The sequence below is a fragment of the Malaclemys terrapin genome, chromosome 4, assembly GCF_027887155.1.
Source record: "Malaclemys terrapin pileata isolate rMalTer1 chromosome 4, rMalTer1.hap1, whole genome shotgun sequence".
NCBI classification, from domain to species: domain Eukaryota; kingdom Metazoa; phylum Chordata; order Testudines; family Emydidae; genus Malaclemys; species Malaclemys terrapin.
The window spans coordinates 81668674-81695231 of record NC_071508.1 but is presented as its reverse complement, the minus strand read 5'-3'; the positions used below and the strand labels follow the sequence as shown (position 1 = coordinate 81695231).

At 45.7% G+C, this 26558-nt stretch overlaps 1 protein-coding gene across 4 annotated transcripts in view; it reads right to left on the bottom strand.

Moving 5' to 3' along the window:
• The window catches only part of CSTPP1 (centriolar satellite-associated tubulin polyglutamylase complex regulator 1), a 157984-nt gene that overhangs the window by 89779 nt on the left and 41647 nt on the right, over nucleotides 1-26558 (bottom strand). For all 4 annotated transcript variants that reach the window (XM_054028297.1, XM_054028298.1, XM_054028296.1 and 1 more), the window contains exon 3: nucleotides 7333-7463. In XM_054028297.1, coding sequence (XP_053884272.1) covers nucleotides 7333-7463 — 131 coding nt within the window. The remainder of the gene's footprint in view (nucleotides 1-7332; nucleotides 7464-26558) is intronic.

Below are 26558 nucleotides of genomic sequence, written 5' to 3'. Positions count from 1 at the left end.
ACTGAGGGGAGTTAGCCTGCGCATGTTGTGGGGCACAAGGAGAGACAGCGCATGTGTGGGACTAACAGACACTGCTACCGAAGTTCTCCAATCAGCAGAGCAGAGACACAAGCACACCTCCAGTGGAGCACCCATAGGAACACTACTTGAAGAACAACCGTTCCCTCTGTCATTGGTAGCATGAAAAACTACATGCTGGTCAGCAGCAAACAAAAAAAGTAAACTCCCTGTGCCTAACAGAAACAAGTTTCTGATGCAGACAGTGTCACACTAAGATTGTTGGTGGCTTGACTTAATTACTGCTAAGATGAGATGAAAGGGGTCCTGGAGATAAGGAGAGATGTGGCTAGGGTAAAAAGGAGAGATGCAGGTGAACAACAGAAGACATCTGGGATGGCTCAAAGGGGGAGGAGAAGACAAAGGCATGGTAGACTAGCTAGCACTGTTTGAGGAAAACAAATGTGTGAAGAAAGATGACAATAACAAATACACTTGTGGAGAGAAAACCCAGAAGGATGATGTCAGGAAGAGGAGATCAAGTAACAGAATAGATGCTGGGAAGCACGTGGGTGAAGAGATAAAGAAAAATCAGAGGAGTGGGATGTACATGTCACAGGATGAAATTTGTATTTTAAGAGCAGGGATTGAAACCAAAAAAGGAGAAAAAAGAAAAATTAAAGGTTCCATTCCGACAGCCCCCACAAAAACAAGCATGCTCATACAAGCCTTCTGAGGTCTCTTCATCCTTCTCCCCACACTCCCATACCTCCCAACCAAACCAAATATTTCCCTTCAACCTTCTCTCATACTCAGCTGAAAGATTGGCTCTCCTTATGAATACAGTGCAATCAGCTCTCTGGCCAAGTATTTTCTTGGACCTATGGTGACTCCCCTTTCCTCCAATTCTTCTCTGCCTGGCCAAAACCACACCACTATGCCTCACTGCCACTATTGATATCCCACAAATTTCATTGCTGAAGGTCTGGCAGTTTGTTGAGTCCGCAGCTGTCAAAGTTTCCCCATGATTCAGGGCCCAGATCTGAGGTTTGTTTCACATTCTGGGATTTTCTAATCCAGCGAAGCCTAATAGTGGGCAAGATTTAAAAACCGTATTTAGTCCAGCAGAATCGGACAGACTTGCTGAGCCCCTGCAATAGATTTTGCTGGAGACCACCAAAAGACAGGGAAACCTGCTAAGAGTTGGGTGGTGGTGGTGGGAAACGGGGGACGGCAGCGAAGGGTGTGCGTTACTTATTCCAGGGAGATTTATACCTTAACAAAAGTTTTCTTTTTTGAGTTTTGTTCATACTTATTTCTACCCCAATTCTCCTGGATTTAATTTTTCGAAAAGTAAATAAATCATGTTCTGTTCTTCCTAATACACACAAGCAAAAAGGGTGAGGTGGAAAATATTGTGCAGTAATTATATAAATCATGCAGCCCTTCAACCTTCTCTCATACTCAGCTGAAAGATTGGCTCTCCTTATGAATACAGTGCAATCAGCAAAATCAAACATCTCTGAAAAAAATCTTTAAGAAAGGAGAGCACCTACCCCACCCACCATGGAGAGAAAGCTTCCCTAATTAAAAGTTTCATTAGTGTACAAGAATAAAAGGTTTAGATGTTATAGCTCACAGGTGGTTTCTTGTTCAAATGTCTGAGATTTTATGTCATGCTCAATTCCCCATTGAGGGAGACTTAAATCAATTTGTTCCACAAATAAGTTCAGAAGAACACAGTCTACATATGTCAAAGTCAGAAAACTAACACATTTTATCGTGCTAATTAGGGATTCCCCTCTGCCTGAGCAGAATCTGTTTTTTTTTAATTATTATTTACACTAAGTAAATTTTAGTTGACTGCTCTAGTCTGTTCAAGTTCTTCTACTACTCTCATCAACGTGGTATCTAACTGAATGCCTTCTGATTCTTAAGCAAGCTTATTTCCTTAATTCTCTTTACTTTCACCTCACTTTCCACAGCCTTCAGGGTGAAATCACTCAAATGCATTGGAAACTCCAGTGATTCCCCTCATGCCCAAACTTTGCCACTTTAGTGAATGAAATGCAGCAGTCAGAGCTACAGATATGTACGGCTGATAGAATATCTCCTTGACTGGATTGCGCTTGGGAAGTAGGCTACAGATTTAAAAAAAGGATTTCAGGTAAGCACCAATTTCCTATTGAGCACCTTTAAAACCAACACCTAAAGTACAATTTTGTAGCAGGCGACTGTTCCTGAAGATCTCCTGGCCTACCCGGGAGGGGAATATAGTATCTTCATGTTGCAGAAAGTGGCTCCCCCTGCCCCAAATTCCTTTCCTAATTTCAACCTCAGGGGAGAGTCTCTGCAGAGAATCTTGGAACAGCAGAAAACACAACAACTTCATTCTGTATGACACCTTCCATACAAATTACACAAAAAGGATCTGCAGACTTAAATAATGCCATACACCAAACAGCAATAATATACATTACAAAAGCCGGGGTGTAAGAGGGTAATGAATAAATTAAAATGTGTGAGAGATGGAGATCAAGTATTCTCAGTTGAGGGAGTCCGGCTGTGGAATGAGCTTCCAAAAGAGATTATACTAAATCCAGAGTCTGACCACCTTTAGGGCATGTGGTAAAACCCTGCCTTTTGAAAAAGCTTTCCCACAATACCTAGAATGATATTAAAAACAAATTATAAATATAAAGCCTAAATAGATCTTCCTGTAATCAGAGAAGGGAGAGGGCAGAAGATGCCATGATATCCACTAGGGTCCTCACTATATAGCTCTCATGTAGCGAGGAAGTGCCTAGAGGCTACGGTGATGGGTGTTATAGAAAACTAATTGATTAGACAAATTAGATACACAGTTCAAAGAAAGGCAATACAAATTATCATGGATGGGAGGGACTGAATTCAGGAATCACAAAAAGATAAATATGCATAGCCTGACTAAGCAACAAATATAGGAGATATGATAACACTACATGTATTTGAAGGTGTGACGAGAGAGAGAGAGAGAGAGAGAGAGAGAGAGAGAGAGAGAGAGAAGAATTTAGTTTAGTATACAGAGATATAACTAGGGGTAATGGCATGAAAATAAGAAAGAAAATGTTGGCTGAACTGCAAGAAAATCCTGACAGTGAAATGTATTTGGCTGTGAAAGTCTTCCCAGGAGACGCTATGGAATTGAAATGGTCTTTTCAATTTCTAACTTCCTCTGAATCATACAGAACTGGTGCTACCCTAGTTTTTGTTAATATTCTAAATCTTCTTGAAGTTCTTTGTAATCAAGAACGGTCCACAGGCCACACACAGCCCTTCTCCATAGGTCAGTCCATATAACAAGCTCATTATAGAGGTGATATGCTTGGTCTAGGGAGGAGAACAAAGCACCCCCCATGACAGCAATTTCAAAGGCAGTTAGGCTTTTGCCTTCCCAGCTGGAAGTAAGGAAGCATAAGGTGGGGATGATACAAAATGTGAAATATGAAAAAATTAAAAAGGGATATAAAATGATGATTCCTAAAATAAAGAGATGGGCAAAAGCCCACAACGCACTTGTGCGTGCACATGCACTTGTGTGAAAAGATGGGGGTGGGGAAGAGGACTGAAAGGTAGGGGGAAAGTTACCAAAAACAGAAAACTTTTTCCTCATGCTTGCAGCAGTTTCCTGTTTCAGTGGCTGCAAGCATCTAAAGTAACCAATTTCTCCTCCTATCTGGAATGATAGCATCCTACATCTGGTCTTGAATATCTATCTACAGGGGTATGCCTAGAGTATCAGGCAATTTCTATCTTCACTGGAGGCAATTTCACATTGCAGTGACAGCAGCTGCTGAAAAGCTCCATAAAGAATGGGAGCTCGGGAAGGACAGTTTGGCTCTGCACCTTTCCATATATGTGTGCTGATGGCCCTGACTGGGCCTGCCTCCTCCACACATGCCGGGCCTGAAGCAGATTCCTCAAAACAAAATGCCTTTAATTGGCTAGAGAACATTTGAAGGAAAAAACCCTTTAATTAAAACTAGAGAGTCACCAAAATGTGAGAGTCATAGCAGTTGGGAGAGGCAAGTGCTGACCTTATGAAACTTCACAGCAGATCTCTGCAAGGGCTGTTTAATTAAAACTGTGCTTTCTCAGTATAAACAGTCCTAGGGAATAAAAACCTAAGGAGTAGATTACCAGATTCCAAAAGCTCAATTTAAGTATATGTAAAGGAAACACAAGACTCCTGGTTATTCTACCTTCCTTAATATACTGTTAATACATAGTTTCTGTGTACAGTACTCAGCATTTGAGCCAGACACCCGCCATGCGAGATGCTGTGTGTATTAAACTGGCTATTTAATGGAGCTATATTGACCCCAGTACAATACTAACCAAATCTGTTTGGTAAGTGCTTAAGGGAAGGAGGAGCACCTAACAAGGCATACTTGACACTCTTGATGCTGTTGCTAGATCACATACTGAAATAAACCCTGTCGTATTTCCTTTAATGTGTGGAATTCCAGATTTATGCACACTTACATTTATAACTGCACCTCAGCTAATTTTTTTAAAGATAGTTGGAAGTCCCATACAAAACACACCCAGTACATCACTGTCAAACAAAACCCCTTTTTGTTCAGGATTTAGCTGTCAAAACCTCTTCAGATGGTAAAAGATGACCTGTTGCTAGCCACTCTTTCATAAGACTTTAAGAAACGTGGCCCACCCAAAAGCCACCAATTCCTCAGCAAAAGGAGGTATGAAGGCAATATAACCCATAACTGGCAGTCAGTAATGCGTTTCGTGATGACACTGAATAACACAAAGTAAAAGCAGCTGCTTGAGTCTGACCAACTGCACCTCTGCACAAAACCTAACAAGTCAACAGGCAGTAAAATCAAGAGGATAGGAAACTCAGTGAGGAGGTGGTGCCTGCAGCATTCTCCCAAGAGAAAAATCATCTTATTGCACCTATTTCCTGTCAATAAATACACAAAAAGTGTACAAAAGGTTCACCTAAGTCCCAGTATAAATTACTCCTAATCAGTGGGAGACTTCTCCCTCGCTGAAGCTACATATAGCTTTCTGAATGCATGGCTACACGTGTCTGCTGGCTGAGTCGGGAAAGCTCAGAGCGAGGCACATGCATTCTCCAAGTGACGGCATGTTTATTGCAAAACTGAGACAAACAGCAAATACCACTTGGGGTTTTTTCTTTATACAGTGGAAGCTGCAGGCAGGCTAGTTAAACTGTTGATTCAGTCCTTTGCTGAGCTTCTAAACTCTCAGTGGAAACCCCACTTCCTGTACAGGGATAGCTACTGATCTGAAATCCCAATAAAAACACAAACAAAATCTTTTTCTGATCTCAAATTTGCATTTGCATAAACTTAGGAACTACATTATCCTACATCTATAACCTTCATTCTTCTTTGCCTCACTTTTCCATGGCGTATGTTATATATATTTTCTCATTTGTCTGTCAAGTCCATTACTGGCAGAGAAGGGAGTATTATGTAGTTTCTCAGCGGCACCTACCGCATTTGTGGGTGCTACAAAATAATAACCGCTTACCCCAAGATAGAAATTCAAAGGCTGAATGGAATGTAAAATTGAGAGCAATGATTGTCAGAAAAGAATTCACTTCCAAACAATAGCTAGACAACAGCATCGGGGACAAGAGGAAATAGGGAACGCAGTCCTGACCTAGGAAAGGCTGAGAATAGTTTGGAGGTCCTGTGCTGAGTGAGACCTAGGACAAGGCACTGAACCACAGAGTAGAGCCCTGCCCCAATAGAAACCAAGGAGAGGAAACTAAACCAAAAGAATGGAATCCCAGTTTAGATGAAAAAGGACATATCCTTTCCTAATTCTGTATGTGGAATTATTGCTCAAATAAACAGGAGTTCCATGCAAAAATCTAGAGGCAATTATACTTTGACCCACTCATTACAAAAGCATCAAGCCTGCACAGACAAAACCTCCCTCTGGTCTCCACCGAGTTTCCTGTCTTGATTTGTGTTGTCTGTCCTTGGGGCAGGGATGGTGTCTTTCTATAACGTGTACAGCTATGAACCCAGGTGCTATGGTGATGCAGACTATATAAATAGAGCCTGGATCTCATGGATACTGTTTAAACTGTTTCAAAAATACAAAAATTCTTCTTTAAATGTAGTTTTTGTAAGGAAGACAGTTTAAAAACTATGAATTATCTAAAAAGCCCAGATCAGAAATACCACATTATTGATCACTTTAGCCATTGTACTTAAGGAACTCCTGAGTCAAAGTATCTTTTGCTCTGGGCATCACTTAAATTTCTCAGCTCTAGGTACTTGTGCCCTTTGTAGATGTTTTGTGCATTAAGTCATTGAAGGTCTTGTTTCTGACCACTACAATTTGCTGTGCATCTTCAATACACCTTGAGTTCCTCCTACATTCACCAAAAAAAAAAAAAAAAAAATCCAGTCCCAGACTATCTGAGTGTGAAGACAGCCAGTCCTTCATGCCCCACTGTGGTGTTTGCATGAATTGGCAGTTTCTGATCGGTAGTTTGGACCTGGTGAAGAATCAACTGGGTGATGTTCTGAACTCTCCTATGAAACATTCATAGTGGATGCTATTTCACTGCAGATGCATAAAATGGAAATTAAAGTAAGCCGCCTAGAGAACATTGCCAGGGACTGTGACGTATTTTGGATTGTCTCTTTAAGGACAAGAAGTTTCTAGTAAATAGGATGGAGATGCTTGAAAACAGTGCTTACCTTCTGTCTACGAAAAATAGTATAAAAAGTAGCTAAATGAATTATTGGCAGCGCATATTCCAACATGCTGTGTTTCCCTCTCTGCTTTAACAAACGCTTGTCTGTACAAGGGTACATAAAGTGCACTAATAATTTGGGACTTTCTCAATCAGGAAAAAAAAGTTCTTGAATTCTTTGAGGGACACACCCAAATGGTACTAATGGGCACCTGAGCCTCTGCCACACATCTACTCTTGAAGTGTCACAGGATTTTATTCTCTTCCCTGATCTATTCAATATTTACATGCAGCTGCTAGGAGTAAAAGTGAGACTTCATGAGCATGAATGACAACATTATTAGGTAACACTACTCTGTTCTTTATAACCTACAACACCACCTCTATCAAACAGCTATTCCAGTGTCTGGCGGAGATAAGCTTGTGGATATGGAACAGCTGGTAGAATTTAAACTCCAACATGCCACTATGGTGGTGTTTTCAGTGGTGGAGGATGTGTGTCCATTATACATGAAGGGAGTCTGCAATTTAGGGCGGCTTTAATAATGCACACTGACACTAGGTTCTCACAATGATTATCTTGGAACGCTTACCTCCATTTTTACCCACTGCTCGGAAGCATCTCCAGAAGGTCCGTAGGAAGGATGCCCTGTTGTGGGGTGTGGCTTGGATGAAGCTGAACTCTCGGAACAAAATGTGAGTTCCTTGACGCACACTGTTAAAACTGCAGAGATAAAGTCAAAATGAGAGTTAGATGTAGTATTAGGAAACTGAACTCAATATGGAAGCCTGGGGCCAGCTGTTATAAACAACAAGGAAACCACAGGCAAAGTTACATTTTGTGAAACAAATCTCTAAACCATATCACAGTTCACATCCATCAGTTTTCTAGACAGAAGTCTAGTTGCATGAATTGGATCTCAAAATCTCAAATTTGTGATTCAAGGGCTCTTGAAACTCAGATAAATTTATTCTTAAAACATCCACAGATCCCAGGCACCCAAGAGTCACTTGAAGGTTTGAAAAACTGAATAATCTTTCTCTTTGCCCACTGGGAATTGGGTGAGTCTTACAGTTGTATTTTCTGAATAGACAGGCATCTCCTTCTAGCTCATGTTGAATTGCACTTCCTGTCCTATCACAATTCTCCCTGCAGCCACCCAAGATGCAACTTAATTAGTGACTTTTGGATTTTTATTTCCAGGTGACTGGAATTTGCACATATTGTGGATGTGGAATCTATTTCAGTTTTGGATGTGATGTAAGTGGCAATTCACGGAGTGACACTGACACTAGCACTACAGAGGGAGCATCATTATATTCCACCTTTCAAGCCAAATATAAGCCTTTACATGACAAGTAGTCAGTTTTTCCTGAAGATTCTAATACTCGGGTGCAAGACTCCAACATTTTCGTTGTAAACACCGTAGGACATCTATTGGCTTAATTAACTATTTTCATTTGATTTTCTCCTCTTTTTTCCTTTTAGATTTTAAGAAACATTTTATTGACCCCAGGTTTTGTGAAGGTTTGGAAATACCCTTTTAAGATGCAGTAAAGATTAACATGTGAAGGAAATAGAAACAAGAATACAAACAACATTAAAACCAAAGTCACGATGATAAGGTCTCCTCTAATGAAAATTGAGTCATCCATGCATTTTGCTGTGTTTCTTACAAGCAGGGCAAAGACTTCATACACTCCAGAGAGCTCATTAAGGGATTCCCCTAGGACAGCAGCTTAGTCCATCTCCTGCAGGAGAGTTAGTGAAAAGATTCAAAGTTTATTCTTGATCACAGCAGAGCTTCTCCACAGGTAACTTCTCCACAAGAGCCAAAATCCACTGGTCAGCAGGGAACCTCTTAGTTATTTAGCTATTTTTAAAAACATATCCTGCATTATAACTTAATATTCAAATCACTTGATTACAGATAAAATTCCCTTCAGAGGATAGGGAAAGGTCTTTTTTGTGACAGAAAGGCAGTCAGTCAGTCAACCAGACAATCAGAGCACTTTTGTAGAACAGCAGTAGCATGTACTTTTTAAAAATTTAAAATAAGAATTACATTTCTGCCGTAGGAGTAGGAAGTCTCTGTTTGGGTATAGAGTAGGCTTTTACTACCATGATCTTCAGGTTAAAGTTCATTAGATTTCCTACTTTATTGATATAATTTTAATTAACTCTAGCAATACATCAACTGACAATGCCATCAGGAGATTTCTGAGCACAAGAATTAGAAGCCCTATAAATAGAAATATATAGGCACATAAGCGGTCCAATATGATTTTTTCATTAGTTACCTTGAACTTTAGCAGTGTTGACAAATCTCAATTTTATTGCAAGTCTCACAATATTTGGTCTCTCTCTTAAATGCTTTAGTTCCTGGAGGCATATGAATACATGGGAATCTTAGATTTCATTAAAATAATAAATTAGTTTCTCATCCTCATGGTTGCAAGAAAAACCTTGAAAATGTGACTCAAGCGTACTTCAAAGACTCGTAAACCAGCAGGCAAATAAAAGGAACTCAAATAACCAGCTTTTGATTTTGGGGGCCTGACTCATGATTTTTGAACTTTTAATGTTGTCAGTACTATTTCTGCAAACTCTACAGGCCTAACTATTATTACATATTTATTGAGCACTGCCAGTGTGCTCAGTGCTGTACAAATCAGATGAAGACGTGGTCACTGCTCCAAGGAGCTTATAAGCACAACAGGCTCCCCCCAAAATAGAGAGACCATACATCAGGGGTCTGATTCACTGATTTCACCAGACTTTCGTTCATGCTTTAGATCAGCGTTTCTCAAATGCGGGCACCATGGCTGTATGAGGCCACCAGGGGGTTTTCTTGAGGCCACAGCCTCCTGGGCAGTGACTTGAGTGGTGGCGTAAAACAGTACCTCTCCCCCAGGGCCACCAGAAGGGGTTGGGCCCTCCCCCCCCCCCCCCATCTGGAGCCACAAACACTGGATGAGCAAGCAGCCAGTGAGTTCCCCTCCTTCCCAGGGGTGGTGAGGCCCAGGCTCCTGGCTTCAGCCTGGGGCAGGGGGCAGCAGGCTCTGGTCATGGGACTTTGGGCTCTGGCCCTGGACCCCAACCACATGGCGGTGATTGCTAGCTCTTGGCTCACACCCATTGACCCTGGACCCCGCAGCCTCCTCTGGCCCCGGGCTCTGGCCGTGCGGTGGCAGGCTCTGGTCCTGGACCCTAGGCTCACTGCCCCCACTGTTATCCTACCCACCTCTACATCGAGTGCTTAATTTGTTCCCTGGCTTGCCAGGGCTGAGTAAGTCTGCTGTGAAAATTGTTATTTGTTCGGTTGTTAATATCACTTTTCACAGCCTCCCAGCTAGCTAGGAAGTCTGCTATGAAAAATGATATTAACATACAAATATTACTTTTCACAGGAGCAGACTTACTAGCTAGCAAGTTTTTAAAAGAAGGCAACCAAACACAAAAGAAACAACAAAAAAGACAAGAATGAGCAAAGCACCTTATTTGTGTTTCTGTTATGTTTAAGACTAGTAAAGACTAGAGAACTGTACATTATTTTTATTGAGTCTGCAAAAAAACCCCAACATAAATAAATAATGATTTGGACATGTATATGTGCATATTTATTTGTTTTTCCTAAAGTTAATTAAATATTTTAAGAAAAATTGTCATAGTGGCCACTAGCAAGAGTTGGTGGCCGCACTCTGAGGCGCCAAAAGATTTGTGAGAACCCCTGCTTTAGATGACTAAAGATAGATTAACAAAGTGTTGCAACTCTGTTTTGATTTTAAATAACTATAAATAAATACTTTGCCATCTGAGGCTCTCAACATACTTTACAAATGTTAATGAAATAATTGAAATTCTTATTGTGTTAGTGCCCAACTGCCTCAGCCAAGCCAGGCCCTATTGTATTAGGCACTCTACAAACATGGTAACTAGCATTCCCTTTCCCAAAAATTTACAATTCAAAAGAAAGAAAAAAAGATACAACAGGTGGATGAATCCAGTACAGTTGGGACAAGGTTGGAGGCATTAAGGCCAAAGGGTTTACAGTAGTCAGGGTAGGATACAATTAGCACTTGGACAAGAGTTTTGACAGCATAGGCAGACACACAAGGTCAGATCTTGGAGACGCTGTGAAAGAAGCAGCAGCAAGTTTTAGACAGCCTGGAGATGAGAGTCAAAAGAGCAGACCATGTCAAAGACAAAGCTGAGGTTTGAGTAGGGCCATACCAAATTCATGGCCATGAAAAACACCTCATGGACCATTAAATCTGGTCTTTTTTTCTGCTTTTATCTTATACTATCCAGATTTCATGGGGGAGACCAGCATTTCTCAAATTGGGGGTCCTGATCCAAAAGGGAGTTGTAGGGGGGTTCACAAGGTTATTTTAAGGGGATCTCAGTATTGCCACCCTTACTTCTGCCCTGCCTTCAGAGCTAGGCAGCTGGAGAGTGGAGCAGTTAGCAAGTCGGGTGCCCAGCCCTGAAGGCAGCAACCCGCCAGCAGCAGCACAGAAGTAAGGGTGGCAATACCATACCATACCATCCTTACTTCTGAACTGCTGTGGCAGTGGCTCTGCCTTCAGAGCTGGGCTCCCAGCTAGCCACCGCCACTCTCAAGCTGCCCAGCTCTGAAGGCAGCACCACCACCAGCAGCAGTGCAGACAGGGCCGGCTCTGGCTTTTTTGCCGCCCCAGGCAAAAAAAGCCTCCCTTGGGGAGTGCGGCAGGGGAGGGCGCCGAGCCTGGCCACGGGCCCGCTCTCCCTGACCGGCCGGAGTGCCGGGGGGAGGGCAGTGAGCCCGCCGCGACTCCGCTGGCGGCAGGAGAGCCGGGAGGAGGGCGGAGAGCCCGGCCGGGGCCCCGCTCTCCCCGGCGGCCAGAGTGCCAGGAGGAGGGTGGAGAGCCCGCCACGGCTCCGCTGGCGGACGGAGAGCCGGGAGGAGGGCGGAGAGCCCAGCCGGGGCCCCGCTCTCCCGGCGGCCAGAGTGCCGAGAGGAGGGCGGAGAGCCCGCCTCGGCTCCACTGGCGGCCGGAGCGCCAGGAGGAGGGCGGAGAGCCTGGCTGGGACCCCGCTCTCCCTGACTGGCCAGAGCGCTGTGGGGAGGGCAGCGAGCCCACCGCGGCTCCGCTCTCCCCGGCGGCCAGAGCGCCGGGAGGAGGGCGGAGAGCCCGGCCAGGGTCCCGCTCTCCACTGGTGGCCAGAGCGCTGCGGGGAGGGCGGCAAGCCGAGTCGCGGCCCCGCTCTCGGGCCGGAGCGCCGTGCCGCCCCCCTCCAGGTGCCGCCCAAAGCACATGCTTGGTGGGCTGGTGCCTGGAGCCGGCCCTGAGTGCACAAATAAGGGTAGTAGTACCGCAACCGCCCTACAATAACCTTGTGACCCGCCCCCCCAACTCCTTTTTGGGTCAGGTCCCCTACAATTACAATACTGTGAAATTTCAGATTTAAATAGCTAAAATCATGAAATTTACTATTTTTAAAATCCTATGACTGTGAAATTTACCAAAATGGACCATGGTAGGGCCCCAGCTTGGAGTATCAGAGTGGTGCTGGTCATTTCACAGACAACAATATTTAGGCTCAAAAAGAGGGGAAGTAACTTGCTGAAAGTCACAGAGGATGCCAGTGACAGCACTGGGAACAGAACCCAGATCTTTCAGCCCCAAATCATAGCTGTAAAGTCCTTCTTCCTTTCCCAATGCTTTGTTGCTGAATTAGGGTGGCAGCCTGCATGGAAGACGACACAGGCATGAATTTAATGAAGAGGAGGTGGATAGAAAGGAAGGAGAGAAAAGAAGCTTCAAGGCACAAGAGGCAATATATGAGAAGGATAATGCAATACTTAGAGTGAGTTGCAGCAGAAATAAGAAATGAAAGGAGATGCAGCTAAGAGCATAACTTTGTAGAGCCTTGAAAAATCAGGATGAGAAGCTTGAACTTGATGTGGAAAAGAAGGCCTAGCTGCAAGTTGAGACAACTAGAAGCCGAACAGCACACTGTGGTGCCACTGGAGAACAGGCAAAGGCCTGGCGGCACGTCCTGGCATAACTGGAAAGGAATGCAAAGACTGAGGCATGAATTGAGTGGATGAGCACAAATCCATGGGGCTGGATGTGCTGCATCCAAGGGTGCTAAAGGAGTTGGCAGATGTGATTGCAGAGTCATTGGCCATTATCTTTGAAAACTCATGGCGATCGGGGGAGGTCCCAGATGACTGGAAAAAGGCTAATGTAGTGCTCATCTTTAAAAAAGGGAAGGAGGAGGATCCGGGGAACTACAGGCCAGTCAGCCTCATCTCAGTCCCTGGAAAAATCAAGGAGCAGGTCCTCAAGGAATCAATTCTGAAGCACTTAGAGGAGAGGAAAGTAATCAGGAACAGTCATCATGGATTCACCAAGGGCAAGTCATGCCTGACTAACCTAATTGCCTTCTATGAGGAGATAACTGGATCTGTGGATGAGGGGAAAGCAGTGGATGTGTTATTCCTTGACTTTAGCAAAGCTTTCAATATGGTCTCCCACAGTATTCTTGCCGGCAAGTTAAAGAAGTATGGGCTGGATGAATGGACTATAAGCTGGCTAGATCATCGGGATCAACAGGTAGTGATCACTGGCTCCATGTCTAGTTGGCAGCCGGCTTCAAGCGGAGTACCCCAAAGGTCGGTCCTGGGGCCGGTTTTGTTCAATATCTTCATTAATAATCTGGAGGATGGCGTGGACTGCACGCTCAGCAAGTTTGCAGAGGACACTAAACTGGGAGGAGTGGTAGATACACTGGAAGGTAAGGATAGGATATAGAGGGACCTAGACAAATGAGAGGACTGGGCCAAAAGAAACCTGATGAGGTTCAACAAGGACAAGTGCAGAGTCCTGCACTTAGGACGGGAGAATCCCATGTAGTCCCTGCTACAGACTAGGGATCGAATGACTAGGAAGCAGTTCTGCAGAAAAGGACCTAGGGCTTACAGTGGATGAGAAGCTGGATATGAGTCAACAGTGTGCCCTTGTTGCCAAGAAGGCTAACGGCATTTTGGGCTGTATAAGTAGGGGCATTCCCTGCAGATCATTCCCCTCTATTCGACATTGGTGAGGCCTCATCTGGAGTACTGTGTCCAGTTTTAGGCCCCACACTACAAGAAGGATGTGGAAAAATTGGAAAGAGTCCAGCGGAGGGCAACAAAAATTATTAGGGGGCTGGAGCACATGACTTATGAGGGGAGGCTGAGGGAACTGGGATTGTTTAGTCTGCAGAAGAGGACAATGGGGGGGGGGGGGGAATTTGACAGCTGCTTTCAACTACCTGAAAGGGGGTTCCAAAGAGGATGGATCTAGACTGTTCTCAGTGGTACCAGATGACAGAACAAGGAGTAATGGTCTCAAGTTGCAGTGGGGGCGGTTTAGGTTGGATATTAGGAAAAACTTTTTCACTAGGAGGGTGATGAAGCACTGGAATGGGTTACCTAGGGAGGTGGTGGAATATCTTTCCTTAGAGGTTTTTAAGGTCACCCTTGACAAAGCCCTGGCTGGGATGATTTAGTTGGGACTTGGTCCTGCTTTGAGCAGGGGGTTGGACTAGCTGACCTCCTGAGGTCCCTTCCAACCCTGATATTCTATGATTCTATGAGTGACTCTAATTTTATGGTAGTACACCGGATTATTACTCCTCAGTCCCAGTAAGTCAGCTCACGAGTCACCAGTGTTCTCAGCACAAAATGGATCTAAAGTCAGCAGGTAGAAAAGCATGATAACTATATAAGCAACAACATATGACAAGCCATGGATGAGTATGTCAGAACATCAGCACACCTAGGTATTATATCTGTGCTACTCAATTGGCTGACAGAATATTTCAAAGGCACTAGGCTCCACTGTGTTTTCAAATTCCTTCATATTGGGTAAGGAAGATGGCAGTAAAGAAATAACCAGTTATTGATGCTGGTCCTGATAAGCCAGGACAAACAGAATGATTGTACATGTCTGTCAGTAGGCCTCTTTCCCAGTCTGGTCTACACACAGTCCACTAGTATTAGACCACATGTGTTCTCCTCCCTCAGAGAGTCTAGCTTTCTTAACTAAGACATCAACACATAGACATTGTCTCCGTGGGTGCTCCAGGGCTGGAGAACCCACAGGCAGCCCCACCGATCAGCTCTTCCCCTGCGCCTCCTGCCAGCTGCGATCAGCTGATCAGCGACATGCGGGAGGCACTGGGAGAGGAGGTGGTGGAGCAGGGACAGGAAGACGTGGAGGGAGGGTGGAGTGCGCTCAGGGGAGGGGGCGGAATGGGGCAGGAAGAGGTGGGGCAGGGTGGGGCCTTGGGGGAATGGGCAGAGCAGGAGTTGAGCCCTCCTTAGGAACTCAAAGTCGGCGCCTCTGCATCAACAGTAAGGTAACAAAGCTTAGCTCAAACCTTCTCTCCAGGTTTAGCAGCTGCTAAGGTTCCTCCCTTACTGCTCAGCCCATACCCTAGAGCAGAGGTAGTCAATACTCAGACTGAAAGCCAAATCTAGACTGCCAGATGCTTTAGAATGGATCCTGAAAACTTATTTACTTATTTATTATTATTTTCTTTGGACTCTGGACCTTGACTATACCTTGACCAATACATTTGGACCTTTACAAAAAATAATTGACTACCCCTGCCCTAGGAGTCTCCTCCATGGGCCAATCCCCTTCCCTTATATCCAGATAAGTGAGCAGTCAGAGCCCACTTGAGGGAATCAACACATCCTTGTAAACAAGGCTATTTCAAACCCAGTCATTTTGTCCTCAAGCAGCCAATAAGAAGAGGTTTTGGTTTACTGAAAAGCAGCAAAACAGAAAACACTATCTATTCCTTTAGCTTCTCACCTCTACTATGTGGTGTAGCCACCTTCATGTGGGCCCTGTGGAATTAAAAAGAACTATGCTAACTCTATATCAGGGTGGGCACATTTTTTGGCCTGAGGGCCACATCTGGGTATGGAAATTGTATGGTGGGCCATGAATGCTCAAGAAATTGGGGGCTGGGGTGTGGAAGGGGGTGAGAGATCCAGCTGGGGGTACGGGCTCTGGGGTGGGGCCAGAAAAGAGGAGTTCAGGGTGCAAGAGGGAGCTCCGGGCTGGGGCAGGGGGTTGGAGTGCAGGGGTATGGGCTCCGGCTGGGGGTGCGGGCTCTGGGATGAGGGGTTGGGGGTGCAGGAAGGTGCTCCGGCCTGAGACCGAGGGGTTCGGAGGAAGGGAGGGGGACCAGGGGTGGGGCAAGGAGTTGGGGTACAAGAGGGGTGCAGGCTCTGAGGGGCACTTACTTCAAGCAGCTCCCAGAAGCAGCAGCATGTCCCCTCTCCGGCTCCTACGCGGAGGTACAGCCAGGCGGCTCTGCGCGCTGCCCCATCTGCAGGCGCCACCCCTGCAGCTCCCATTGGCCGTGGTTCCTGGCCAATAGGAGCTGTGGGGGCAGCAGGTGGAGCCCTCTGGCTGCCCCTATGTGTAGGAGCCGGAGGGGCGACATGCCGCTGCTTCTAGGCTCTGCGCGGAGCGAGGCAAACTCCTGATCCCACACCCTGGCTGGAGCGGGGCAAGCCCCAGACCTTGCTCCCCAGTGGGAACTTGAGGGCTGGATTAAAACATCTGGAGGGCCAGATGCAGCCCCCAGGCCATAGTTTGCCTACCCCTGCTCTATATGCTTCAAAACCACTGATTTCAGACCTAGTAAGAAGCTCAAAGTTGCTTGGTTTAAAAAAACAAAAACAAAAACAAAAACAAAAAAAACACCCTCATGGGAGGCAGGCAAATTAGCACATTAACTGAAGTTACCATGGATGCATTTCCTAATTTGTCTAGTTGCACCAGAAATTAAACTACAGCCCTCATTAGTTCACTCTAATATACTGTAAGCACTTGTGCTTCGCGCCAAAGTTTTGTTAGGTAGATGGGTAATCCTTGCATTAGCAAAGCTGCCTTTCCCACCACTGCAATGAGTGAACTGGGGAGAGGAGAGAAAAATAAACCCCAGGATCTTGGCTAGCTCCAGAAGTTGTGAAAGGCCTTTGCAGGGAGGACTTCAACAGAGATCTGTGCATTTTCACTCCTTGTCTTTACATGCCCCACAGCAGCCAAACTGCAGAAAGGAATCTCCTTAAGATGCCAGTATTGAGAATGATGCATCTTGCAGCGCACTCACTATGCCTGTGGGATGGGCATGTGGATGTGCATAAGAGGAAGAAAGAGGGTTCAGAAGGACATGGTGATAACACAGCCAAAGCTCTCACAAAAGGCTGTGCTGGGAACTCCAGCACTCAGGTGCTGCTTTTCTGAACAGAAGCAGCTTTCAATGGGGCTTTGTCTTTTGTGTAATTACATTTCGGCATCCTGCCAGAGTTCAGAAACTTTCAAGCACTCTTTTCAAACCTTTGGACTTCTAAATAGATTGCAAAAGTCCCGGGATGCTATGGTAACATCCCAATAGAAACCCACCACACTGGTTACTCTCTGCCTGCTGGAAACAGGCAAAGCCAAAATGCACTAAGCAAAGAGAACCTCATGTCCTAGAGAAGGACAGAAGAGCTTGGCAGGTGGCCCCCCTTTGGTTACTAATGTAAAGCACTGAATTAATTCACAGGACCCCTCCCCTATCAAAAGAGAAGCATGGCAAATGGACTGTGGCTCCCTGACTCACAGAGCATTGCATTCATTTTCACCAAGAGCACAAAGCAAAGGCGGCAAGCTCTCTCTAAAGGGAAACTCCAGTGTAAGACGAAAGATTAATCACTACACCTAATTACAAAGCAGAGTAAATCATTAAAACAAAATTAAGAGTCGAATAGAAAGAATCAAGCAGGAAGCTTCCATCTTGATGATTTGATAATGAAAAGTATGACAAAACTAGCTCTGCTAATAGAAAGCATTGGAATCTCGAGGTTTCAAAACTCAGGCATGTTCTGCCATTTAAAAAAATGTGTGTATGTAGTTAATAACTGTTAACAATCCACACTTAGTGTTAAAATGACAGTGATTACCTTATAACATATCAGAAGCCTTCCAATTTGCAATGCTTCAGAATGGCAAAGCTGGTCCTTTTCAGCCCTAGTTTGCATCACCCAACAGAGCTCCTGTGGAGAAGTATTAAGATGGCAGCGCCCATTGAGAGAGACAACATTCCTATTCACTGATGAAGGTAGTGAAATTGTCTCTCTCTCACACACTATTCTTATTTAAGGCCTCAATTCTATAGCTGTTAAATCATTAGAACTAAATATAACACAAAGTAGCCAATCACTGGAATGTTCATTTAATTACCTATACTGGAGAAGAGAGGTAGCATGTTCACAACCACTCAGTAAAAGACTGCTGCATCAATTGCATTTATTCCTTCAGCATCCCACATGACTTAAAGACAATGAAGTCAGCCTCAGGAAAGAATGACATCTTCCTTTAATGCAGCTAACAACATATTTTGAGGAATTCCTCTGAAACTCAGCAATAATGTTAAGATATGTTGTTTTTGAAGATATGAAACAGTTACTGTGGATTTATTTCTGACAATTAGCTTTAACAAAGGAGAAATCCTTACTCAACTGTGGGTAGATGTGAGGTGATAATTAACACACTGAATATTCTAGCATGGTTGGACCACATAGCACTGCAACTGCAGACATCAGGCTTCCAAAGATCTTTCCTTGTCTCACCTACCCACAAGTTTATTTCATCTGAAAAGGGACATGGATCAAAAAGTAAAAAAATCTTTTTCACACTGCTTGGCCTGGGCTCACAATAGGGTTTGACTCTGCAGAGAGAACATAGGTGGCATGGAGATGATCCCAAGTAATGTTTCAAGAGGAAATGAACCAGCCGCACCTGTGACACAGCTCAGAGTAGGCAGTGAGCCAGCTTCCTGATGTTGCTTTTTAGCAGAGGGAGCCCTCCAAGCCAAGGTTATGGCTTCTAAAGAAGGGGAGGATTTTAAAAAGGTCCCCCTCCCCTTTGCCTTTCCTATACTAGGTCAGTAATTTAACACCCTGGGCTCTCAAATCAAAGCTTGCAATGACCTTGCTGTGTTGAATTATTAGCCCAGGGTATTATAAAAAAAAAAAAAGAAAAAAAACTTCTAAAACAACAGAAGCCTTTTGATCAGAGCACCATAATGCAGCTAGCTGTAACTAAAGCTGGCCATTCTTATATAGCAGGAATTAAGGACTCCCCCCACCAGGCAAGACCCTATTAAAAGACAATAGCTGTTTGAAAAGGATAAGCAAGCCGATATGGATATAATAGGCCACATACGGGGGACCCTTTTTACTCTGAAATAAAGCTTCTTCTAAGAGTTATAAGCTGGGAAATCCAGTATTCAGGGAGATGGGGGGGGGGGTACAATAGAAAAGGGTGAGTAGCCATGCAGAAATGTTTGAAAGTGCTTAAGGAAAAGGGAAGGGAGCTTCAGAGATAAGCATCAATCATTAAACACTAATACTTTCAGACTGATAAGGTGCAATTCCAGGTCACGTGGTAATCTAGCGACACAGACCAGAATGGACCGGCTGACAGGATTTTTAAAAAGTAAGTAGCAAAGAATTGAAACTCGGTGGTAAATCACCCACCAGAGAGAGGGGGCCGCTTGAGTACTGGTGCAGACAGTTTATGGTGGTCACTGCAAGTTACTGCCCAACTTTCCCCACAATAACTTACACTCTCCTGCTCTGGCTTTTTGGCCGCCCCAAGCAAAAAAAAAAAAAAAAAAAAAAAAACACACCTGCGGCGCGGCTGGAGCACGGGTGCAGGGGGACCGACTGGGGGGAAGGGAGCGGGCAGGAGAGAGAGAGAAGGGGGCGGCTAGGGCTACAGCAGGGACACTGCCACGCGGCCCCTCCCACTGCGCCGCCTCCGCTCCAGTCGGCGGGGAGGGAAGGAAGAGGACTGCCCTGCAGGGTGCTCTGGTTCTCCGCGCTGCCCCCCTCTGGCCGGAGCGGAACAACAACAACAACAACAACAACAAAAAAGCGGCCGTGCCGCCCTAGGATTGGACAGAATGCCGCCTCGAACAGTCTGCCGCCCCAAGCACCAGCTTGCTCAGCTGGTGCCTGGAGCCGGCCCTGCTCCCTAAAAAGCATCAAGCTAATTAAAATTTGCCATTATATTGCAAACAGTGGAGGCTTCTAACCCTTACCTACCAGGTATCTGATGCTTTGTTGAATATACAGGTATGACTGGGCACACTGGAAAGAAAAGACCGTTTCTACTTCAGCTGTACAGTGACTTTCACTGTGTATGGACACTCTTGTGGTTGAGGCACAGGACAGAAACCTTGGCTACACTTGCGAGTTACAGCGCCGTAAAGGCTCCCCCAGCGCTGTAATTCACTCCCCGTCCACACTGCCAAGGCATTTGCAGCGCTGTATCTCCGTGATTGCAGCGCTGCATGTACTCCACCTCTCCAAGAGGAATAGCGAGTATTGCACTGCAGCTGCAGCGCTGCGGCGCCAGTGTGGCCGCCCAATGCGCTGTGAATGGCCTCCAGAATTATTCGGCAGTATCCCACAATGCCTGTTCTAGCCACTCTGGTCATCAGTTCAAACTCTACTGCCCTGGCCTCAGGTAACCAACCAACCATGTGACCGACCCTTTACATTCCCCAGGAATTTTAAAAATCCCCTTCCTGTTTGCTCAGCCCGGCATGGCGTGGAGTGCTATCAGCGAATCTTTCCAGGTGACCATGCCTCCAAGCACCAAGCGAGCCCCAGCATGGAGCAATGGCGAGTTGCTGGACCTCATCAGTGTTTGGGGGGGAGGAAGCTGTACAGTCCCAGCTGCGCTCCAGCCGTAGGAATTACGATACCTTCAGGAAGGTATCAAAGGACATGATGGAAAGGGGCCATGACTGGGACACCCTGCAGTGCAGGATTAAAGTGAAGGAGCTGCGGAGTGCCTACTGCAAAGCCCGCGACACAAACGGCCGCTCAGGTGCTCCCCTCACGACCTGCCGATTCTACAAAGAGTTGGAGGTGATACTTGGGGTTAACCCCACCTCCACTCCGAGCACCACCATGGACACTTCAGAGCCGGTGTGGAGGAGGCGGGGGGGAGGAGGAGGAGGAAAACGGGAGTGATGGTGGTGGGCCGGATGGAGACACCCCGGAATCCCTGGAGTCATGCAGCCAGGAGGAAGGTAGCCAGTCGCAGCGGCCGGTACTTGGTGGAGGACAAACAGAAGAGCAGGTTCCTGGTAAGTGTTTTTTTTTTTTTTTTCCGGGAAGGAATTTTTTCGGTGCAGGCTCTTTGGGAGAGGAGGGTTAGGCATGCATGCCTAGATGCGGAATAGTGCATTGATGTGGTTTATCACATCACGGTAATCGGCCTCGGTAATCTCCTCGAATATCTCATCCAGAACGTGTACAATGCGCTTGCGCAGGTTTATCGGGAGAGCCACCGTGGTCCTTGTCCCAGCCAGGCTAACATGTCCACGCCACTGTGCCGCCAGTGGACCATTGCTGCACATAGGCAAGTTGCATATGGGCCAGGGCAGAAGCCGCATTGCAGTAGAAGACCCTCCCTTGCTTCCCAGATCACCCTCAGCAGCGAGATATCGTCCAGGACGAACTCCTGTGGAAAATGTTGGGACAGTGTTCAGTGTAGGTGCTCCCTGAAGGTGTTGGCTCTCCCCAAGGCACAGAAACCCAGAGGACAGTGCAGCCCTAAAACAATCAGTCCCCCTTACTCACCATTTTGAGGCTCCCGTGGCATGTGTGCGCTCTGTTTCGGACGGGAAAATTATGCTATTGTGTAGACCCTGTGTTTTCTACTCCTTAAGTGCGGGGGGAATCATTACTCTGTCTGTATAAACAATCCTGCCTCTGTTAAATGTTGCATTTTGCCTATACAGCTGCATCAACCTTGAGACCTCAGCCGTCCCTCTTATCACCTGGTCAGAGACTGCAAAGACTCAGGAAGAGACCACGAAAAAGCAAAGAAGACATGCTGCAAGAAGTGATGCGGCAATCTATTAAAGAGAATGAGAAAGCACAGGACTGGAGGGAGAGAGAAAGCAGGATCCGCCAGGAAAATGCAGGGCACCGGCGGCAAAGCACTGCGCACCGGCAGCAAAGCACTGATAGGCTCATAAGCATCTTGGAGCACCAAGCAGACGCTATCCAGGAGCTGGTAGCCATGCAGAAAGAGGAGCAGTACCGCAAACGCAAAGGCCACCCCCCCCCACAGCCCTTGTCCCAAAACTCTTTCCGTTGTGCGCCACTGTCACCTCCAACCCACTTCCCCCAACTCCCGTGTTCTTCACGCCACCCGCTGCCTCCAACACCAGTATCTTCACCACCCAGCCCTGAAAACCACGACCCTTATCCTCTGCACTCAACCCCCATCACCATGCAGGATAGCTGTCCTGAAGTGCAGCACTCACTGCACAGCACACCAGACAGGACATAAGCGAATCTGTGATTGTGCTGTTCCCCACTCCACCCCCTTGTTTCTTTTCAATAAATGGATTCTTTGGCTTTGAAAACATTCTTTATTATTGCATAAAGTAAAAGACTCCTTAGCCCGGGCAATAAACAGGCTCTGCAAGTCTGCTTGTCTGCTAAGCAGACACTGATTCCTAAAGATTGGAACTACTGTACTTCACTCCCGTGCAGGGCATCAGATATCACTGCTGGTTTTCAGCCTCAAATTGCTCCCTCAAGACATCCCTAATCCTTGCAGCCCCGTGCTGGGCCCCTGTAATAGCCCTGCTCTCTGGCTTTGCAAATTCAGCCTCCAGGTGTTGAACCTCGGAGGTCCATGCCTCAGTGAAGCTTTCACCCTTCCCTTCACAAATATTATGGAGGGCACAGCACGCGGATATAACCGCGGGGATGCTGTTTTCGGCCAAGTCCAGCTTCCCATACAGTGATCGCCAGCGGCCCTTTAAACGGCTAAAGGCACACTCCACAGTCATTCGGCACCGGCTCAGCCTGTAGTTGAACCGTTCCTTGCTGCTGCCAAGGCTCCCTGTGTAGGGTTTCATGAGCCACGGCATTAACGGGTAAGTGGGATTTCCAAGGATCACAATGGGCATTTCAACTTCCCCTACCGTGATCTTCCGCTCTGGGAAAAAAGTCCCGGCCTGCATCTTCCTGAACAGCCAAGTGTTCCAAAAGATGCGTGCGTCATGTACCTTTCCAGGTCAGCCTGTGTTAATGTCAATGAAACGCCCACGGTGATCCACAAGCGCCTGGAGAACCATAGAGAAATACCCCTTCTGATTAACGTTCTCGGATCCTAGGTGGGATGGTGCCAGGATAGGAATGTGCCTCCCATCTATCGCCCCTCCACAGTTAGGGAACCCCATTTGTGCAAAGCCATCACTATTTCCTGCACGTTACCCAGAGTCACGGTTCTTCTGAATAGGATGCGATTAATGGCCTTGCAAACTTGCATCAACACGATTCCAACGGTCGACTTTCCCACTCCAAACTGGTTTGCAACTGACCAGTAGCTGTCTGGAGTTGCCAGCTTCCAGATTGCAATAGCCACCCACTTCTCCACTGGCAGAGCAACTCTCAATCTCGTGTCCTTGCGCCGCAGAGTGGGCGAGCTCCTCACACAGTCCCATGAAAGTGGCTTTTCTCATCCGAAAGTTCTGCAGCCACTGCTCGTCATCCCAGACTTCCATGACGATGTGATCCCACCACTCAGTGCTTGTTTCCCGAGCCCAAAAGTGGCGTTCCACGGTGCTGAGCATGTCCGTGAATGCCACAAGCAATTTCGTGTCGTACGTGTTACGCGGCTCGATAGCATCATCGGACTCCTCACCCTCACTTTGGATCTTAAGGAATAGTTCGACAGCCAAACGTGATGTGCTGGCGAGACTCGTCAGCATACGACTCAGCAGTTTGGACTCCATTTCAGATCGCGCTGCACAGAAACCGTTGAACGATAGCGTCAAAGGTGGATGGAAAGAAAGGGATTTCTGGGATGCGAAGTGATGCATCACGGGGCATTGGGACAGGACCCAGAATCCCCCGCACCCATGCCCCCTTCCCACAACCCATGGCGCCAGAATGGGAAAAGGTGCTCTGTGGGATAGCTGCCCATAATGCACCGCTCCCAATAGCGCTGCAATTGCCGCAAATGTGGCCACGACAGTGCGCTGGGCAGTTGTCAGTGTGGACAGACTACAGTGCTTTCCCTACTCAGCTGCACAAAGTCAGGTTTAACCCACAGCACTGTACATCTGCAAGTGTAGCCAAGGCCAGAGTTGTTGCACAACTTTAGACAAGTCATAGCCTTTGTACCTCAGTTTCATCATCTATAAAATGAAGAGGAGACTTCCTGGCCTTGCAGGGAGTTAAGAGGATTTGTTTGCAATGCACTCAAACTATAATGGTGAACGCCATAAAAATGTCTATTAAAGAAAAATAGACATTACAGAATGGCTTTCTGCTTCCCTTCAGTCAGGTGACCCAGGGAACAAACTCCTCCTCCCTGCATAGCATCTCCTGCTGTTCTTTCACCTAGCCTGTGAAATTCCCAGTGAGCCAAAAATAGTTCACCATCAGTAAAATGCCACCATGATGTTATTTCAAAATATAAAACTTTCAAAACTGAATGAATTAACCTTTGGTACTGAACAGTAAATTTCCATCTAGAAAAGCCCAGGAAACCAAGTTCTCTCTTTTCTGCTTTCTGGCTATATCTTGGCAACAAAATGGTAGATTTCTTGGACTCTGGTGAACACATCTATTTTTTAGGGTGCATTAATTCATGAATCCCTTGTCTTGATGCACTTCAAATTTGGAAAAAAAATTCTACTCTGGCCCCAGACAGGGGAACGTATAGGCCAATGCAGGAGCCATGAGGTATTCAACAACGGTCTCACACAGCTCTGGACAACAATCTTTTTTATGGAGAGAAAGAAAAACCCTGTCAATGTGTTCCACAATGTCTCCCTCCCAGAAAACAATCAAACATGTTCTAAAGAATCACGCAAAAGCCATCCTAAACACATGATTAAAAAAAAAAAAAAAAAAACTATCAAATTACCTATTGCTCCTACTTTTTCATATGTAGTGCTGCGGATTTGAATATACCTTTGGTGGCTTAATGGCGAAGTCCTTCAGAGCATACATACAGACAACTGCAGAGAATCCGCTCCATACAGCATGTGAGCGACTGTGACCCAGGAACCTCTTGATGCCAACTGGCAGACAGCACAGGGATACATACAGATTTACAGGGACCCCTGGATCAGTTTTATGAATAATTCACTAAAAGGTGGCATGTGAAGTCTACTGAGAGCCAGTGACACACTGGTCATTATAACCATTGTGAAATGCATGTAAGGATAATATTTAAGGGAGTTATATACCTCTACTGGAAATTACGTTCTCAAGGTCTGAGAGTTAAAGCAGGTCACCAGAAGGTGACAAAACATGTTCCTTTCACACAGACAGGAGACACTTATCTGTTTGGTTACATGCAACTGAGTATTGTGTACTTCACAATGGATACCTATCTGAATGCTAAACCACGAGCTAATCAAGATTAAGAAATTAACAAGAGACTGCAAAATCTACAGGAAAGAACACAGCAGGAAGGTGTCCAGTTTATGAGTAAGGAAAAATCAAAGGATTGCATTGATATGTCAGGGGCTGCAAAGGGTCAACCTTGTATCTTTCACTTAGGAAGTAACCGGTCACTGGGCTTGTTTCATGAATGGAAGATCACAGTCAAGGTTGGCTGTAATATACTGGAAGGATTTGAGTACAGTTTTTGATCTTAAGACATAATGTCCTATTAGTTAAGTTTAGGTTGTAGTATGTGTGAAGATTATTGCTTTACACACAGTAGTACAAATTGTGTGTCAAAAGCTGTAAAATATTCTCACCACGTCTGGTTAAAGATGTGTATCTATTTACCTTTTTGCCACTTGGTTTTTCTACAGGGTGACCAGATGTCCCAGTTTATAGGGACAGTCACAATATTCAGGGCTTTGTTTTATATAGGCACCTATTACCCCCCTTCCCCCATCCACTGTCCCAATTTTTCACACTTGCTGACTGGTCATCCTATTTTTCTTTCATTCCATTAGTACAGAAGATGAACAGAGATAAATGGCTTCCCAGAGTGAGCTGCCAGCATGGAGGTATGCTGCTGAGCAATGACCTCAATGTCTTTTTTGCTTTGCATTATGATGGAATTCCTCACTATACTTCTTCAGTGGAGGGAGGACAACTGAGATAGCTGCTGTTCACCATCTATGGCCCAAGAGCTCCTTCACTTCTCCAACATCACAAATTGAAGGAAAGAAGAGCTTTACAGTCAGAATTGCAAGACAGAGAAAGAACCCTCCAATACACAGATCTTGAGGACCACTAGGATAGTCACAAAGACAGTAATGAAACAAATATCCAATTTAAAGCTAAAAAGAGAAGACAAGGTATTAGTCTATGAAATGTTTGACTGCATCAAACTCTGAAATAAGTCACTACAGAGAAGTGACCACATAAACAGAACATGCATGATCTTGTATGGAGATGTACACCCTCGGTGCTACTTGAGAAAGCATGACAAAGCAATAGAGAGAAGACTACATTGAAGTGTTTTTGTGCCAAAACACATCCCTGTTGGACACCACTGTAGATTTCAAAGCTGTCAGACTGATCACTATCATACTGGACTGTAGCCTTCATGCCATCACTGAAGGATCGAATCAGACTGAGGAAGACTTGGGGGCAACCGATTCTCTCTAGGAAGTGGAAAAAGGACCTTCCTAATGACTAGGTCAAAACCTTTATAAGATCTATGAAGGCCATGTAGAGAAGTTTTCCTTATTCTTTACACTTTTCTTGAA